This window comes from Temnothorax americanus, unplaced genomic scaffold (assembly GCF_048541705.1).
Source record: "Temnothorax americanus isolate GAGA-0224 unplaced genomic scaffold, ASM4854170v1 Scaffold1, whole genome shotgun sequence".
Taxonomy (NCBI): Eukaryota; Metazoa; Arthropoda; class Insecta; order Hymenoptera; family Formicidae; genus Temnothorax; species Temnothorax americanus.
This window is the reverse complement of record NW_027509230.1, coordinates 1,344,452-1,360,152: the sequence shown is the minus strand read 5'-3', so window position 1 is coordinate 1,360,152 and position 15,701 is coordinate 1,344,452. Positions and strand designations below refer to the sequence as shown.

At 48.3% G+C, this 15,701-nt stretch overlaps 1 protein-coding gene and 1 long non-coding RNA gene across 10 annotated transcripts; one reads left to right on the top strand and one right to left on the bottom strand.

Moving 5' to 3' along the window:
• Window positions 1-299: 299 nt before the first annotated feature.
• Window positions 300-1,371, bottom strand: LOC143898543 (uncharacterized). Its single transcript, XR_013257244.1, has 2 exons — window positions 1,229-1,371; window positions 300-553 (listed from the first exon to the last, which is right to left on the bottom strand). It is a non-coding gene; the product is annotated as an uncharacterized LOC143898543 (long non-coding RNA).
• Window positions 1,372-3,021: 1,650 nt separating this feature from the next.
• LOC143898434 (uncharacterized) lies at window positions 3,022-15,216 on the top strand. 9 transcript variants are annotated; one of them, XM_077407916.1, is made up of 11 exons: window positions 3,022-3,167; window positions 6,243-6,922; window positions 7,371-7,604; window positions 7,754-7,954; window positions 8,069-8,500; window positions 8,604-9,080; window positions 9,610-9,897; window positions 10,326-10,781; window positions 11,106-11,242; window positions 11,514-11,635; window positions 11,751-15,216. In XM_077407916.1, exons 2-11 carry the CDS (start codon window positions 6,377-6,379, stop codon window positions 13,865-13,867), a joined length of 5,010 nt encoding a protein of 1,669 aa, XP_077264042.1. In that variant the 5' UTR covers window positions 3,022-3,167; window positions 6,243-6,376; the 3' UTR covers window positions 13,868-15,216. The 9 variants fall into 9 exon arrangements, with proteins under 9 accessions (XP_077264042.1, XP_077264099.1, XP_077264053.1 ...); XM_077407927.1 differs by lacking the exon at window positions 3,022-3,167 and adding an exon at window positions 3,202-3,432; XM_077407911.1 differs by lacking the exon at window positions 3,022-3,167 and having other exon boundaries at window positions 3,474-6,922.
• The last annotated feature ends 485 nt before the right edge of the window (window positions 15,217-15,701 follow it).

Below are 15,701 nucleotides of genomic sequence, written 5' to 3'. Positions count from 1 at the left end.
TCGCGTCACGACGATCGGACGCGCGGCTACACCCGGTATACGTTCAAAGTACCCGCGCGTTTATACGCGCGTCATCGGACGGTAAGCGAAACGCGCGTCGGTACACAATCGCGAGTTACTTTATCAACATCGCGTTCTGTTTTTATCCACCGATTTGATCCGCCATACGGAACCGGAGATGTCTGGACGTCTCCATTTTAGGGGGAAAAAAATTTGTGCAGCGACGTACCGGAAAGATACGATAAACGGGCGGACAGAATTTGATTTAAGGTGTTTACGCTGTTCTCAGTTTTTTTCCCCCTTTTTTTTTGTTAAAACTAGGCCTTCGCCGTTTTACTTCTTCACGCACCGGATTACGCAACCCGCTATTTATCTCCACGGATCTCTCTCCAGCCGCAGAAATGCAAATATTCCGACCGTAGATCGGGTCTATTTAACGACGATGATTCGTCAAAGTGTGTATTCAGAGTTCGCACGTTAACCCGGCCACCCCTTTGTCGAGAGTTGATCACTCGTCATTTCCAGCGAGCAAAAGTAAGCGGTTGTACGCACGCTTTAAGGCTATTCTACAATTGCGTAAGCGTGGTCGTAAGTGGTTGTAAGAGTGTTGTACGGCGTGGTTGTAGAGCGGTACTGCGGTTGTAAAGCGTGTTGTGGAAGATGGTTGAACTTCATCTTTCACGACTACGCCAGATGTGAACGTAAGAGCCAACCAATCAGAGTGCTGTTACGCGTCATCACGCCGCGCGCTGCCATAATTGTTTTTGTCGAAACAGTAAATACACGTGATCCCGAACCGAAGACCGCTATAAAGATCTCAAGAGTCAAGTTATAACATTCTTTCTCGGCATCCGAAAGTATTCTTTTTTTCTATTGTAATATTTTTGGTACGTGTTCATCATGGAATACGAGGAAAGTGCTTAGTACGAGGAAGATGAAACTTTTTTAAATTTATTATCGTGTAGAGAATTGATTGGGCTGGTGAGAAGCAACGAATTATTATGGAAAAAACGATGCATTTCACACAAAGATCAACAAATGAAAAGTTTGTGCTGGACAAGTATCGGAAGTGCCTTGACCTCTGTACTTTCCGCTGCACTCTGATTGGTTGCTGTAATCAAGTTTACAACGTATCGTTACTTTATTGTAGACTGAACCGTTGTACAACATTCACGACTACTACTACTCCTACTCCTACAACCTTACGCTTACGCAATTGTAGAATAGCCTTAACAGTTCGTCAGCCAGATTTCGGGCGGAACGCGTCGCGCGACGGATTTTGACGTCAACCGCGTGTCCACGTTTATAGGCATCGCGTTCGACACGGCCCGTCGGTGTACGTCGACGAGTCGCCAACAATAAGAGTCGTCGTTTTCCAACATTTCGAATGATATCTCACGGCATATTTTGCTCAATTTCTATAAAATCAACCTACGCTGAGCCAAGAAACGTGTTAAATCGATATCTCGAAATGTTGATTTTATATATGTCGTATTTGTTTCAAAAACTTGAGCAGATAATATAATTCCCTGGAATATTGCAAAATTGTGTTTTAGAAATATATTGAATCACCAAAGTCATTCGTAATATGACACGCTGATACGCATCGCACAACGTGCGTATTATAAAATGAATTATATACCGTGTAATATTGAATATCGTTGCGGTACCCTGTTATCAATGACTTTTTATTTATCGTTGTACATTCTATTCTAACAAATTATTACATTTATGTTTTATTACAACACATCTGCCGCAAAGCTCGTATCGGGTAGCAGCGGCACTGTGCAAAATCTGTTTCCGACGTACATATTTGACTACATCCAAGATATATACATTCCCGTACACAAGTCCGTATTCCTCGGTCATCCCCGGACCCATGCACTTTTGATACGCGCGACAATTTAACCAGGGTCGGTCCTGGTTCTCCGACGGTGTGTATATTTTTGTTCGTTCATCCGCCGCGCATCCGACTTTGCTCCGACACTCCGAACTCCGACCTCGTCCTTCAATGGCGGCGCGCGGCGCGCGCGCGACGCCGACGCTTCTCTTCAAGCAGGTAAGTGAGAGGCACGCGCACATCGACGTCGTTATCGCGCTTCGCGCTCATCGTTGCCTCGGTGCTCGCGGTACCTCGCTCGAAAAGGTCGCCTCTTCCGACGCGACGTCGCGACGCGTCCATCCGCGGTAGTGCGACGCGCACTACGCGCCGTCTGTACTTACCGTCCCGAAAGGAGAAGAAACCCAAATATCGGAACGGGAACTTGCGCAACTTGCGCAACTTACGTAACCTTGAAGCCAAAGATAAATACCTCCCCCTCCCCCGCCTTCTTCTTTTCTATAAAGAGCAGCGTATTTTCCCGCTCGCTGTTTTCGCGAAACGCTTCGGCGGCTAGCTGTACCGCGATAATTATTACCGGGACCGGAAAAGTAGGCGACCCTGAGAGGAGATGACGCTCCTCCCGTGCGCGCGGAGTGCACGGAGTTCGCGAGGAAGGAAAAGACACGATCAGCGGTAACAACTGCGCGAAACGACGCGAGGCGTGACTAACGATAAGAATGATATAGGTCATCCTCACGGGTCCTCGGGTAGCGTCGCGGGGGACGGAAGAGAGGGTTCTCGGGATGAAAATAGGACGTAGGACAAAGACGGTGCAACTCCGGAACAAGATCGGAAGGGATTGAAATAATGGATCGTTTTGGAGAAAAAAAAAACAAGTAACAGGTTTCAATACATCCGCTCGCGGACGACGAGAGTAGTTTCTTTTTCGGGCACTGCCCAAGAGCGGGACTTCCGGTGAAGCGAGACGCAGGGAGAACAAGGGGTCAAGGGGGAAGAAGGAGAGGAACGACACGCGTCTTCCAGCGTCGGGACGGAAATGACGAAATCGGAATTGCAGATGGCGCCCAGGCTGCGCCGCTGTAACGCTGATCGAGCAGATCGAGTCGGCAAGGGCGCGGCGAAGGGGAGGGGGAGGGACGGGGCTGCGCCTTCCGAGCCGAGGCCCGAGGCCTTCTCGTTCTCGTAGTCTTTCCGCTCCGTCCGAGCAGTCCGATCCGACGGCCAGTGCCGACGCCGCCGGTGACGAAAGAACGATATTCGCGATCGAGGAGAACGAGTCGGAGCGGGGCGACCGGCGAGGAAGACGGGGAGGGAAGAGAGATAGGTAGAGACGAAAAAAGAGGGACAGACGTAATTGAGATGTGGGGAAAGGGGGAAGCTGAGAGGAAGAGAGCGGCTCTCTACGGCGCGTATCGCCGACGATACCCAGCTGGCAAAAGCCTCGTTCGAAAGACGTCTTTTTAGAAACTTTTGCCAGCTGGGTACTTACTTATTTGAGACGGAATCGACGCGCGCGCGGACGAACGAACGGCCTCGACGATCAGTGGATCCTCGAGCGTCGGCCGTCGATCATCGCTGACGACGCGAAGGTAATTGCGGCCGACGTCGCTGTCGCTAACGCGGTCGCGTACGACACTACCGAGATAACCTACCGTGAGAAATATTTATCGCCGCGAACGGCGGCGCGGCAGCCTACAATTGTAAACGGCGCGTTTGCGCGCTATTAATATTAATATCCCCGCGACGCGTTGACCCTCGTCGAAAATAAATTTTGGGGGCACGTGGAAAACGCGCGGAGAAAGAGCGACGCGTGGTTCTTGGGGGGTCCCGCGGGATCCCCGACTTCGAGGAACCGTATGGCCTCGCGATTCGGCTGCCTCCGCGCGATTCCTTCGGTTTATTTCTTTTTTTGTTTCGCGCGAACTTTCGCGCGGGCCGCGCCCGTGGACGAGGAGGCGAGGAATGGATCGCGGAACGCGGGCGATCGTCGCGATCGACGGTGGGACCGTCCGCGTCGATCCGACGAATGTGCGCGCGCGCCGCGCCCATCGGGGTTTTCCAGCTCCGGGATCCATTCGCCGCTCTCATTCTCATCCGGATGTCGCGCCGGGACGCGACGAAGCCAAAGATGGTCACGGGGATCGCGCTCGTCGGTCCCGGAAAACCGCGACCCGCCTCTTTGGAAATTCCACGTCGATAATCCCAACGCGAGAACGCCACGTGCGTGCTGCTCGGCCGTAGTCGCGGCTTACCGCGTCGGATACCGCAAGTACGCGCCGTATCGTTATCGTTCTTATTGGGATAAAAAAATAAACGTATCTTATCGCGAGGAGAAACGAGATTTGAAATATCCGTTTGTAATCAAAAACGGCGAAGGCTGCTTTTGACGCGTACGATATACGGTGGATAAACACGCGCGCGGACCGTCGGCAGCCCAAACGCGGACGAAGACGCGTAATTAATTGAATTGCGAGATCCGAAATTATTGGATTTATTCGAGGTTCCGTCCGACGATTTCGCTATAAAGCGGACTCTCTTCCACAACCCGAGAGATAACTGCGATAGGCGAGAAAAGCGGAAACAAACGCTGATATTATAGGTGTAACTAGATCGGAACGTTGTAATATTCGTATAGGACAGAACAATCCGGAAATGGGTGATATATTATTTTGCTCCAGAGTGCTCTCTACTCATCTTTCGGAGTAACCGAAGCAACTCGGAGGAGGAGCGTCTGAATAATTAACGCGTCGACCGCTACGGTGGCCATCGGTGATCGGCGCCACTGAAATTTTGCGAAAAACTTGTAAGAAACAAACGCTGCCCGATACAAAATTTTCAACGATACACGTCAATCGCGCGGTATTTTAATCATTTGTGCCTATGATATTTTATCGTTACGTATATTTATGATACTTTATCCTTCTGTGCTACGATGAAAATTCTGTGGCGTATACATGGTAAAGCATATAAATTTTGTGTTGTGATAAAAAGCCGGACCTCGCGTCGTCGTCGTTCCGGGTTCAATTCGCCTCGAACCGCCGCGCCGGATCGCGGACAAAAGCGTCTCCTCCGTTATTTCCTCCGCGCGTACGATAACGGCCGATATCCGCGGGCGCGAGCGCCGGGGTTAATCGTGGCGCCGCGCGACGCGCGCTGCGGAGGCGCGTTCCCCGCGGCCGTGGGAGCCACTTGAGTAAATTCGATCCTACGCGCGATCGTCGACGTGGCGTGGGAAGTCCCACGAGGAGCGAACGAGACCCGACCCGCAGGCACGATCGAGCGCGCCGATCGGTCGTAGTTGGAAACGCGGCCATATTTGCGCCGACACGTCCGCGCGGCTGATATTTGGAGCGGAAGAGGAACGCCGTCGCCGGTCGCCGCCGTATCGACGTCGGGTCTGCGCGGCGGTTTTTCCCTCCCCTCTTCCCCCTTTTTCTCGCGCCTCTTCCGCGTTTCCTAGGCGCGAAGGGCGAACCGCCGTATCTATACGACCTACGCGGAGCGACGAGGGGTTTTTCTTTTCGCGCCCCGTCGCCGCGCGTCGCAACGCGATCCGGAAAATCGTAAAAATCGCGCTCGACTGCTGGGGCGCGGGGGGGGGGGGAAGGAGCGTCCTCCTCGTCTCGCGGAGCTTATGGCGGAGTATTAACGATCGCAATAATATACGCGCGCTCCCGCTTTGCTCGAGGCTCGCGGCGCGACGTCGCGATTGGAGCGGCGACGGCGAAGGAGGAGGAGGGAAAGAAAAAAAAAATAAGACGAGAGATCGAACACGCGCGAGACCGAAGAAACGCAAACGCCGCGCGGAGGACGCTCCGCGTGGGAAATCGTGGCGCGGGATCGTTCTCTTCAATTTTTTCCAAATTTCACCGGCGGCAAAAAACAAGGGTCAAAGAAAGTATGGCGGACCGCCACCATTGCCGTTATTGTTATTGCTGCCGCGTGTCCGCGTCGCTTCCATCGTGAGGAGAAACCAGAAACGGAACACGCACGGACGTACGCGCGCAGGCATCGCGCATAGGCACGTGTACGTACACGTCCGGTTGGTGTTTCCGTAACGCGAGAGGCGGAATGCGGAATTCGTTCGGGCCGATGAGCGTCCACGGCGCGGGCTAACGGCGACGACGACGACGACGACTCAAAGGGAGAAAAAAAGAAACAATATTGTTGCCGCGATCCGACAACGATATACGACGCGGAAAGCGGCCCCGGGCCCAGCGATGGTGCGGGGCACCACCAGTCGAGAGCGGCGTCGGCGGTCGGCGTCGGTGCCGTGCGACGCGTGAGCCGCGAATGCGCCAACAGCGGAGTGGCGGAACTTCTGCCGCGGATTGCGGAAGAGCGCAGCGGTAACGGCGAGGTGCCGCATAAGTGTAATCGTAATCATTTATATTGCCAGGCGCGAGAGTGGCGAGAGACCGGAATCGGCGACGTCCGACGATGACGATGCGGAGAACGCGGTGAATAATTATTCCTGCGCGGAGGAAGACGGAAAAAAAGAGGAAGAGAGAGAGAGAGCGAGCGCGCGCGGCCATGTTTCCTGCGGCGGGCAAGGGCGAGCGAAGAAGTCTGCGCGGAAGCGCGCGGCTCTCGTCCAAGATGTCGGGAAAGCTGCCCCGGTTGCGTGCCCTGCGACCGCGGCCGCGGCAACAAAGGCGCGCGAGAACTGGGCCCGTTCTCGCCGTCGGCGTCGCGACGCCGCGACCGGAAGGTAACCTTAAAGGGGCCGTCGCGACGAGTCGCGAGGTGGAGCGCGATGCGAAGCGGAGGCACCGCGACGCGAACAAGGGCGAAGACGCGGGCACGGCCGGGGCCGGCGCTGTGAGCCATCGGGCGAGCGCGATGGACGAGGAGGACAATGACGACGAGCTGACGACGACCGCCAGCGTCGACGAGGAGGAGGACGAGGACGAGGAAACGATCCTGGACGTCGACGTCGCGGTGAACACCGAGGAGGCGATCGACGTCGAGGCGAGCGAGCAGCGAGCGTCTTACGAGTGCGAGACCTGCGAGCCGTCCAAAACGCTGCCCGGTATCGAGGCCTACTTCGAGCACCTGCAAAAGGAGCACGAGTACGAGGTAAGCGTCCCGCGCGAGGACGCCGTGCGCCGTTGCTCCAGATCTACTCGACTTTGTCGCGCTATACGTGTTTGACGCTCTTTCTCTCTCTCTCTCTCTCTCTCTCTCTCTTTCGTGCTTTGACGATTTCTTTATTTTTTTTCCTCTCTTTCTTTCTCTGTTTTTTTTCCCTTTGAAACATGGCCGTTTTTAAAACGGAAAGCACGACGACGATCGAGAGACAATTCCGTTTTAAAAACGGAAGGTGGTTTCGATAGCTATACGCGTGTCCGCGCGTCGTTAGGGACGCGGTGTTACCGCGTTGCGTGCGCGTTATTATTTTTTTGCGCCCGCGTTCCGCGATTTCGTTTTAGCGATTGGCGAACGACGCGTGCTAAGTAAAAAAACAATCGTATCGAGACACATTGCTCATAGGTCGCAGGAATACCTGTTTTATTGTAATTTTTAGGGCAAAAACGGGCACGGTCCAGTCGAAAATCGTTGCCCTGCGTGTTCGTATGTCGCCGTGAACGTGAAAGATCTTGAAAATCACCAAAGAGTGCACCATTTGAAAAGAAAATTCTTTCGATGCGCAAAATGCGATTACGTGACGCACATCAGAGCGCGTTGTACTAAGCATGTTAAATATCATTCTATGCCGATGATCAAGTGCGATGCTTGTGATTTTAGTTCAGCGTATAAGGTTTGTTCCTCACTATACTTGGTTTCCCAGCGATGTGTTTAATGCGTATATATGAGAAACTTTCCAGGGTTTCGAAGGAAGCTTGCGATTACGCTTTGAGATTGTATACTATATAGATTATATGTGTGCCTTTTGACGCTGTTTTTCAGTGGAATCTAGAAAGACACATGCGGAATCACGGAGGTGGAGGTGCTTTCAAATGTCGCGCATGTAATTTTACCGCCGATATCCGTCAGAGCTTAACCGTGCATGAGTCGTATCATCATGACCCACCTGTGGGTCAGGTCAACCGCAAAAGTAATAACGCTTTCGAACGTAAGCCACGAAATAGTCCAAAACGTTACAATCAGGTATTGTAAGCACGTATATATATATATATATATATACACACACGTATAATCGTTATTTCGTTCGTTAGAACGCACCGATTGATCACGTCGTATAACGTATTTAATGTCCGCTAGGTTGGAGCCAGTGACTTTCGAGAGGCGTTAAATAAAAACGAAAGTACAACCACGTCGGCCGGTTCCTCCGATTCGTTCGTGTCGGATCACTCGTTAATTTCGTTGGACGCTGAGAAAAGCGCCCTGGCCAGCGCGGAGTGCATCGCGTTAAAGTGCGAGGAGAAAGGCTGCCAGTTCGTAACAGCCTGGGATTCCGAGATGCAGCGTCACTTAGCGGAATGCCACGCGCCGGTTGTCCCGTCGAAGCCGAGAAAGCCACTGCCAATGTTGATTCCGCTGAGCCTAGCCCCATCGAGCCCTAAGCCCAATAACGCGCGCGGTAATAGCGGTCCACCTACGACCCTCCTGAAGGTTCCGCGCGTCAGAGTGAGACCTGAACTGGCGCAGATCGCGAGAGATACGGAGCTGGCTAAGATCTACGGGAACAAGGAGGTTGGTTGACGCGCCTTGTTTTCTTTACTCTTGAAAAGTATAAGGGTAATAAATATAATACGTGACGTGTCTTATCGGTGCTGGCTGTCGTGTCTGTTTTTAGGCCGCGAATTCGAAGAAGAATCTCAGTACCGCGGCTGGCGTGTTTGAGAGAAAGAATGCCTCCTTCTTCGATAAACTGAAGGAAAAACTAACGACGACAGCGACGTCGATTAATAACGGTGTGCCGGAGGTAGCTGTAAGTAGCGAGACAGACTTGAAATGCTGGTGTACGTTTAAAGCTGGTAGCATGGAAGAGCTAGCTTGCCACAAACAGACGCACCACACCGCGCTCAGCGTATCCGTGGGCACGACGCGTTGCCCTAAGTGTAGAAGACGTTGCAAGAGTACGGCTGATCTCCAAACGCATATGCGATACTGCCATTCGCGCAACGACGCAACGCCGTCCATCGATAGTAGTTTAGAGAAAGTAACGACGCGCTCGGACGTCCGCATGACCTTGTACCGTGACGAATACTCTTTTCCGTCGCAATTGGATTGGGACGCGAATCTCAGAGGACTTAATTCTTCTGGACCTCCGGTACGGTGCTTGATAATAATGATTTGTGATAAGTATATACGATAAGAAAACTTGGAAAACCACTGCGCAACCGCGACTTTAGATGTCGAACGTCGCGTCATCGTCGAGTCTGTGTAAAGCGACTGAAGTTTGAACAGTTCGTGGAAGGCATTTGTGAGAATTCTGTATGAATTAAATTCTTGTTGCTGCGTAGATATTCTTCTATTTTGGCTATGTGTTTTATAATTTCTCGTTTCTGTAAATTAGTTAAAGACCTACGAGCGTTGTTGTTGGTATTGCTGGTATTGACGCGAGATACTTTGTAGGAGTATGCGTAAAGAAGCTCTATGTGATGTGTCGCGAAATGGTGAGCGTTGTTCGGAAACTGGAGCGAGCCTCGTTGTTTTTCTTTTTATTTATTATTAAGAATGTGCTTTACATATTGCATAGTGGATGTCGAGCATCTCTCTCTATCTAGCCCGTTACTAGCTCATTTCTAGTTTTTTACTGGCACGGTCCTCTATTTATTACGATAAAAAACTTTTGTCAGTTTGAAGGTGGTCCGACACATCCGAGTGGGCGGCGGGTATTCAAATGTCCCCATTGTCCGTTTTGGGCTTCCACCGCAAGTCGCTTTCACGTACATATAGTCGGTCATTTAAACCGGAAGCCGTTCGAGTGTTCAATGTGCGCGTATCGTTCTAACTGGCGATGGGACATCACAAAACATATTAAGCTTAAAGCGGCTAAAGACGCAGTGCATACGAGCGCCAGAGTGCTCATGACGGATGAGACAGGTCGACGGAATTATTCCAAATATAACAAATACCTCGCACAGGTGAAATAATGAATCTCAGTTACATAGAATAATTCATTGTCCATATATCTCACATCGATGCGATAATTTTAACGAGCAACACCATTGATTGCCTTGTGAAAAGGATGTACGATGAAAGAATCTCGGCACCACGATTTGGCCACGGCGCTCGGGCGCTTGATCACTATTGCATTGTGACACTTGTTATAAGCATATTCTTAGTAATTGATAGACGGAGGATGTCGATCCTATCTTTCCCTACGAAAGTTCGATCGATGCTTTCGAGAGTTCTGTATGAAAATCGAACGAAACGTTCGCCGGTTTATCATGAGCGCGATACAAAATTTTTCACGTTGTAATTTGACAAACGTATTTCATGACATCCGACATCTCGTCTAACGCGTTTCACCGTGAAATTCCGTTTACACGGCACAATGTATCTGCTTCAGGTAGAACAGCAGTCGTGGGATGAGGATCGCATGGAGCAGCGTAGCATAGAGGAAACGAACTCGGAAGAATCGTCGACGAAGTTGTTGATCGTGGGCGATAAAGAGTACGTTCCGATAACTGGTTCGTCGTCACAATCACCCGTCACAATTTTACCGTCGGGCGAGGCAAATCAGAACGGTCATAGCGTAGACGTGAGTCTGCGACCTCCGCCACCGCTCAAAGCAGCTCAAATCAGAAGTCGCGGCCAGTCTCTGTTGAAGAACACTCCCATCACGATGCATTTCACTACCCCTAGTGGTGGTGGCGCGGTCTCCATATCTCCAGCGATGGATGAGAGTAAACGCACTCAGTGGAAATGTAAACGTTGTAATTATCGAGATACTAACAAAAATAACGTGTTGTTACATGTTAAATCTCATTACGAATCTGCTGATCACGAGTCTATCGAAGAAAGGGTAAGTTCTGTATGGTAAAATATAACTTTTTGCGATTTTAGTGCTCGAAGTTGTCGCGCTTATACGCGAATAAGAGTTCAAATGAAAAATGGTACGAAAAACAGAAATAATATCTTAGTAAAAATAGTTAAATATTATAGCGCGAGCAATTCAGACTTAAAAATATAGTGTAAAAGTTCCACGAACTGTCCCCGTCCGACAGCTGTTACCACGATTGTAAGAAGTTGATATAGAATAATGTGAGATCTTTCTCTCGCTTTTAAATTTTGTATCCGAGTAACTAACTCATCTCTAATTTAATGCACTATACTTCATCTTTCGCAGAATCCATTTGGTTGTGGGGATTGTCCGTTTTCAGCATCGGATGCTGCCACTCTGTCTCTTCACAGGATGCACCATCGGCCGAACTTAGAAGCTATATTTAAATGCTATCTTTGTCCATACTACGTTAGTACAAAGGCGTATGTGTCGCTGGTAACTTGCTTTATTAACATGAACGCTCCGGTTTTTTTTTTTTTATGTATGACAACCCTAAAATATCAATTATTTTCTTTTGTGACATTATAAGAGATACGTGCTAATTTTTTTTAATTTTTATCAATAATAAAAGATTGCGATGTTATGACATTTATATTTATAATATACATATCCGTGTTGTACAATATCGTATATATATATAAGCAATGGTGTGATACAACATGCGATACAGTTGCTCTATTCGTTGTGTTACAGAGAACTGTTGGAGCACGCTAGGCTCCACGGGGAAGAGCTGGCAGCTATGCATCAGCATAATATAGATCTCCAGTTTTCAAATTCCAAGAATCAATCGCAACAAGTATCAATTTCCGAAGGCGGTAAGTTTTACAAGTTGCACAATGCACCGAATGCACATTCGTACGTTCGTACGATTTGTATAATTCTTACAATTCGTACACTGGGCAGTTGTTGTAATCTAAACGTTCGTTACAGGTGTTTCTCGCACGAAGGACGAATCGTCTGTAGAACAAGTGATTCAGATAACGTCGCGCAACAACGTAACGGCGTCTTCAAAAATCGCGGGAGCCCAGCTACAACCACCCCCACCACCGTCGCTTCTCCTGGACACCCGTTCCCTGGACACCCGTGCCTTTCCAGACGCTCCGCTGGTTTGGGTATCGCGGCTAGATGGCACCCTGACAAAGATGGTCAAGTGTCGCCACTGTCCGTATATCTCGTCGCGACGTGCGGAAGTTCACGACCACGAAATAATGCATGTAGACATACCAACTCACGGTCCCTTGATCGCCTGCACGGATTGTAGCTTTACTTGCTCGCGTCGTGAGGTCATGATCGCGCATACAGAAATGCATTCGGGATCTCTCGGGACTGTTCACTGTCTCGTCGACGAGACGCGACCTGATGCCCAACAGGTGAGCGATCTGGCCACTCTGCTTGGCATGGCGCACACTCCCGTGCTGGGCACCGAGCCCGATCTGCAGGACTCGCGTCTGGTGCATTGCTGTGGCAAGTGCCCGGCAAGGTTTCTGTGCGAAAAAGAGCTGCGTATCCACCTGCGTTACCACACCACCGAACTGGCGTATTCGTGCCAGTGGTGTTCGTATGCAGCGCGCCAGCCGGCGCATCTATTGGCTCATCAAAAGGCGCACTCGACGGAGTATCAGGAGCGCACCAAGTATCTGTTGTCCTTGTACGGCCACTCGCAGCGTTATCCACCGCCCGCAACAGCGTGCGTCGAGGCGGAAAATCGGGAAGACAACGACAGCGTGCCGAACGTCGCGTGGATCGTCGTTGAAATCAACGAGAACGCGAATGCCTCGTACAACGGTATCAACGGCACGATCGTTCAGAGGCCCGGGGGTCAGGTATTCACGTGCGCCAAGTGTCCGGCTCGTTACTTTAAACTCGATGCTTTGGAATACCATATGACGCTTCACGGTTCAAACAATCGGTTCAAGTGCAATGACTGCGATTATTCGTCGAAAACGGCACAAAATCTAATGAAACATCAAGCGGTGCATCGGCGGCATACCGAAACCACCGAAGTGACCGCGGAGGTACCGTCTACCATCACTACCACCACCACCGCCGACTCTGCTCCGACGTTCTCTCCCGGGTCGCCACAGCAGTCGTCACCGGATCCGCAATTCGGTATCTTTATGCGCGGCAATCCAAACTTCGTTTATCCTGGTTACCTGAGGAACGGCCGTCTGAAGGAAAAGCGCTACAAGTGTCACAAATGTCCGTCCGCTTTTGAAAAGCGCGAGCAATATAGAGTTCATTTGACCCTGCACGGTGCGAAACAACGTTATCGCTGCGACACTTGCGACTACTCGGTCAAATACTACGCGAATTACGTACAGCATCTGAAGAAACACCAGGCGAACGCGGAAGCGCAGGCATCGCGCAGACAGTTCGAGGACGATCGGATCGCGGTCGATGACGACAGCGTCACCGACATAGTTGCGTCAACATCGTCGCGCAAGTCTTTGCGATCGTCTGCCACTGCTGTTAACATGCTCGCGGTATTGTCTTCCGTTAACAATGCGTCGAACGTCAATAACAACGCCGCGCTACAACCCTCTAATCAGGACAAGCAGAGTTTTCTGCTGATGCAAAAGAAGGGCATCATTTCGTCGACGGGCGAGGCCGACGCGGAGACGATACGCTGCCAGAGTTGCCCGTTCTCCACCACCGACAAGGACGTCATGGACGCGCACAAGCGTCGTCATGGCATCGAGCGCATGACGCCGCCGTGCCCGCATTGCGACTACATTCCGCGGAAAGACGAGAATATCGGTGAGCACATCAAGCTACACTTCACGAGGTTGTACAAGCCCGAGTCCTATCTCATCGTCGAGCTGCTAACGCTGACAATGGAGAAGGTATCCGCGAACAGCAAGAACGAAAAGGGTCAGCGGTTGAAGGAGCTATTGTTCAAGGAATGCGCCGACGGTAGATTCCTGCCACTCGCCGAGTCGATCAACTCTCTTTCCTTAGGTACCTCTTCTACAATAAAGTCCGTCAAGGAGAAGATCACCGTAGATCCAAACACGGGCGAGACCAAACATCATCGCGTTGCCACGTAAATCGAACCTTTATCTAGCGATCGCGATCGCGCCATTATCCGCGACGCGTTTATATGCCTTTTTCTATGTACGAAGCTGGTTCGAAATTGGTAGGCGATATAGTTGACTTTGCCAATAGATTATTATTATTATAGATTAGTGCGCATTGTAAAAATCAGCGATCTTATTTTCGTTTATAGTTAACGAATGTTATATCAGAATGTTTATTGCACGTCTTATTTCTACAAGATTAAATAAAAGCGTATATATATATATATATATATATATATATATATATATATATATATATATATATATACATATAAAGATTCGCGTTTTTCGACGACAATGTACACGCAGCGCGCTTCATCCAATTAAATTTGTTTCTAATTTTTTTGTATTTCATTATTGATTAGGACATTGTTCGGTAACTTCGAACGTATTTGTGAGCATACTTTATGCGAAGTTAATACATTTGTACGCCATATTTTGTTAACACGTTGGCTAACAATGGGCAGAAGATACATTGAATCACTTTTAAAATATGATGCAAATTCCAAGTGGTTTCTATATTATTGAAAACTAAAAAATGATCGTAAATCTGTAATATTTTAAAATGTTTAGAAATCTCAAGAGTGATTAACATTGAGTTTTTAAAGTTTTGAATATACTTTGAAAGTCAATGATGATTTATCGTTAAATTGGCTCCATGCAATATGACAGTATGTCACAATCAAGATTGATTAACTGATTGAATTTTTATAAAGGTATATAAACTTTCAGAAAGTTCCACTTGATATGTATTTTAACCCTCTGTCTGTATACGTGGGTCTGTGGCGTTCGAGCCAAAATGATATCTGCGATCGTAATTGTAAAACTTGCAAGAGCCTGCCAGAAAATATTAAATAAACGATCATTGTCAAAATCACTATAAAATTGTCAATTGCAATATGTAGACAGATGTTTTGTGAATTTTTTTCACATTTTTCTAAATACTTTAAGGTAAGGAAAAATAGCGTTAAACGTGACAGACCCACGTATACACTCCACAGTGCCGAAAAAAAAAAAAACAAAGACGGAGGATTAATGCAATTCGAATATATATATGCAAACAATTTAAAGCAGTTCGGTTATATGTATTCGAAGCTGCAGTTGAAAATTACAGTTTCGGACATATGTATGTATATTCGAAGCAATACGAATCTTTAGTGATTAAAATGTTAGAAAATTTTTAGAGAGAATTTGATGCCCATCTATAACAATGGCTATTAGGTAACGCATGACACGACCGTTATTGTAAATATTTATTTGAAGCCTTATCGGTCTTGTACAATACACGATAATAAATGCTCATACTGTATATACATATATTTATTGTTGTTTCATCTAAAAATATATTTCATGCATTATATTTGCAAGACTTTGACATATTTTGCAAACTTTTGCCGAGCTTTGCCGAATTGAAATTTCCTATTTCCTTACATATGTATTATGTACAAATAAAAGAAGACAAAGTATTAAAACATTAAATGTGTATTGATCAGTCGAATCAGAAAAATAATTCTGTATCAATATATTCGTGTTATATAAGTCAATTATTTTGTAATTCCAGTTTCAACGTTATAATATCCAACAATTTGATCTCGAGTGCAGATAATGGGAGAAGGTGCAACTTAAGAATGTGGTCCCTTTTATTTAAATCTACATAATTTTTCTAATCATATAATAACGTGAACATTAATAACATTACGATTCTGATTTCTATATACACAAGATATGTGTGTATCCGGTGTATCTTTGTGTTTTTCCCTTATTTTTCAAACCCCGATTAATTTTTGGGATAATTAACTTGTAT

Excerpts from the sequence above, each read along its gene's own strand:
- LOC143898434 (XM_077407916.1), top strand. The coding sequence starts at position 6,377 with ATGTTTCCTGCGGCGGGCAAGGGCGAGCGAAGAAGTCTGCGCGGAAGC. Across the intron at positions 6,923-7,370 it reads AAAAGGAGCACGAGTACGAG|GGCAAAAACGGGCACGGTCC; the intron begins GTAAGCGTCCCG and ends TGTAATTTTTAG. Across the intron at positions 7,605-7,753 it reads ATTTTAGTTCAGCGTATAAG|TGGAATCTAGAAAGACACAT; the intron begins GTTTGTTCCTCA and ends GCTGTTTTTCAG.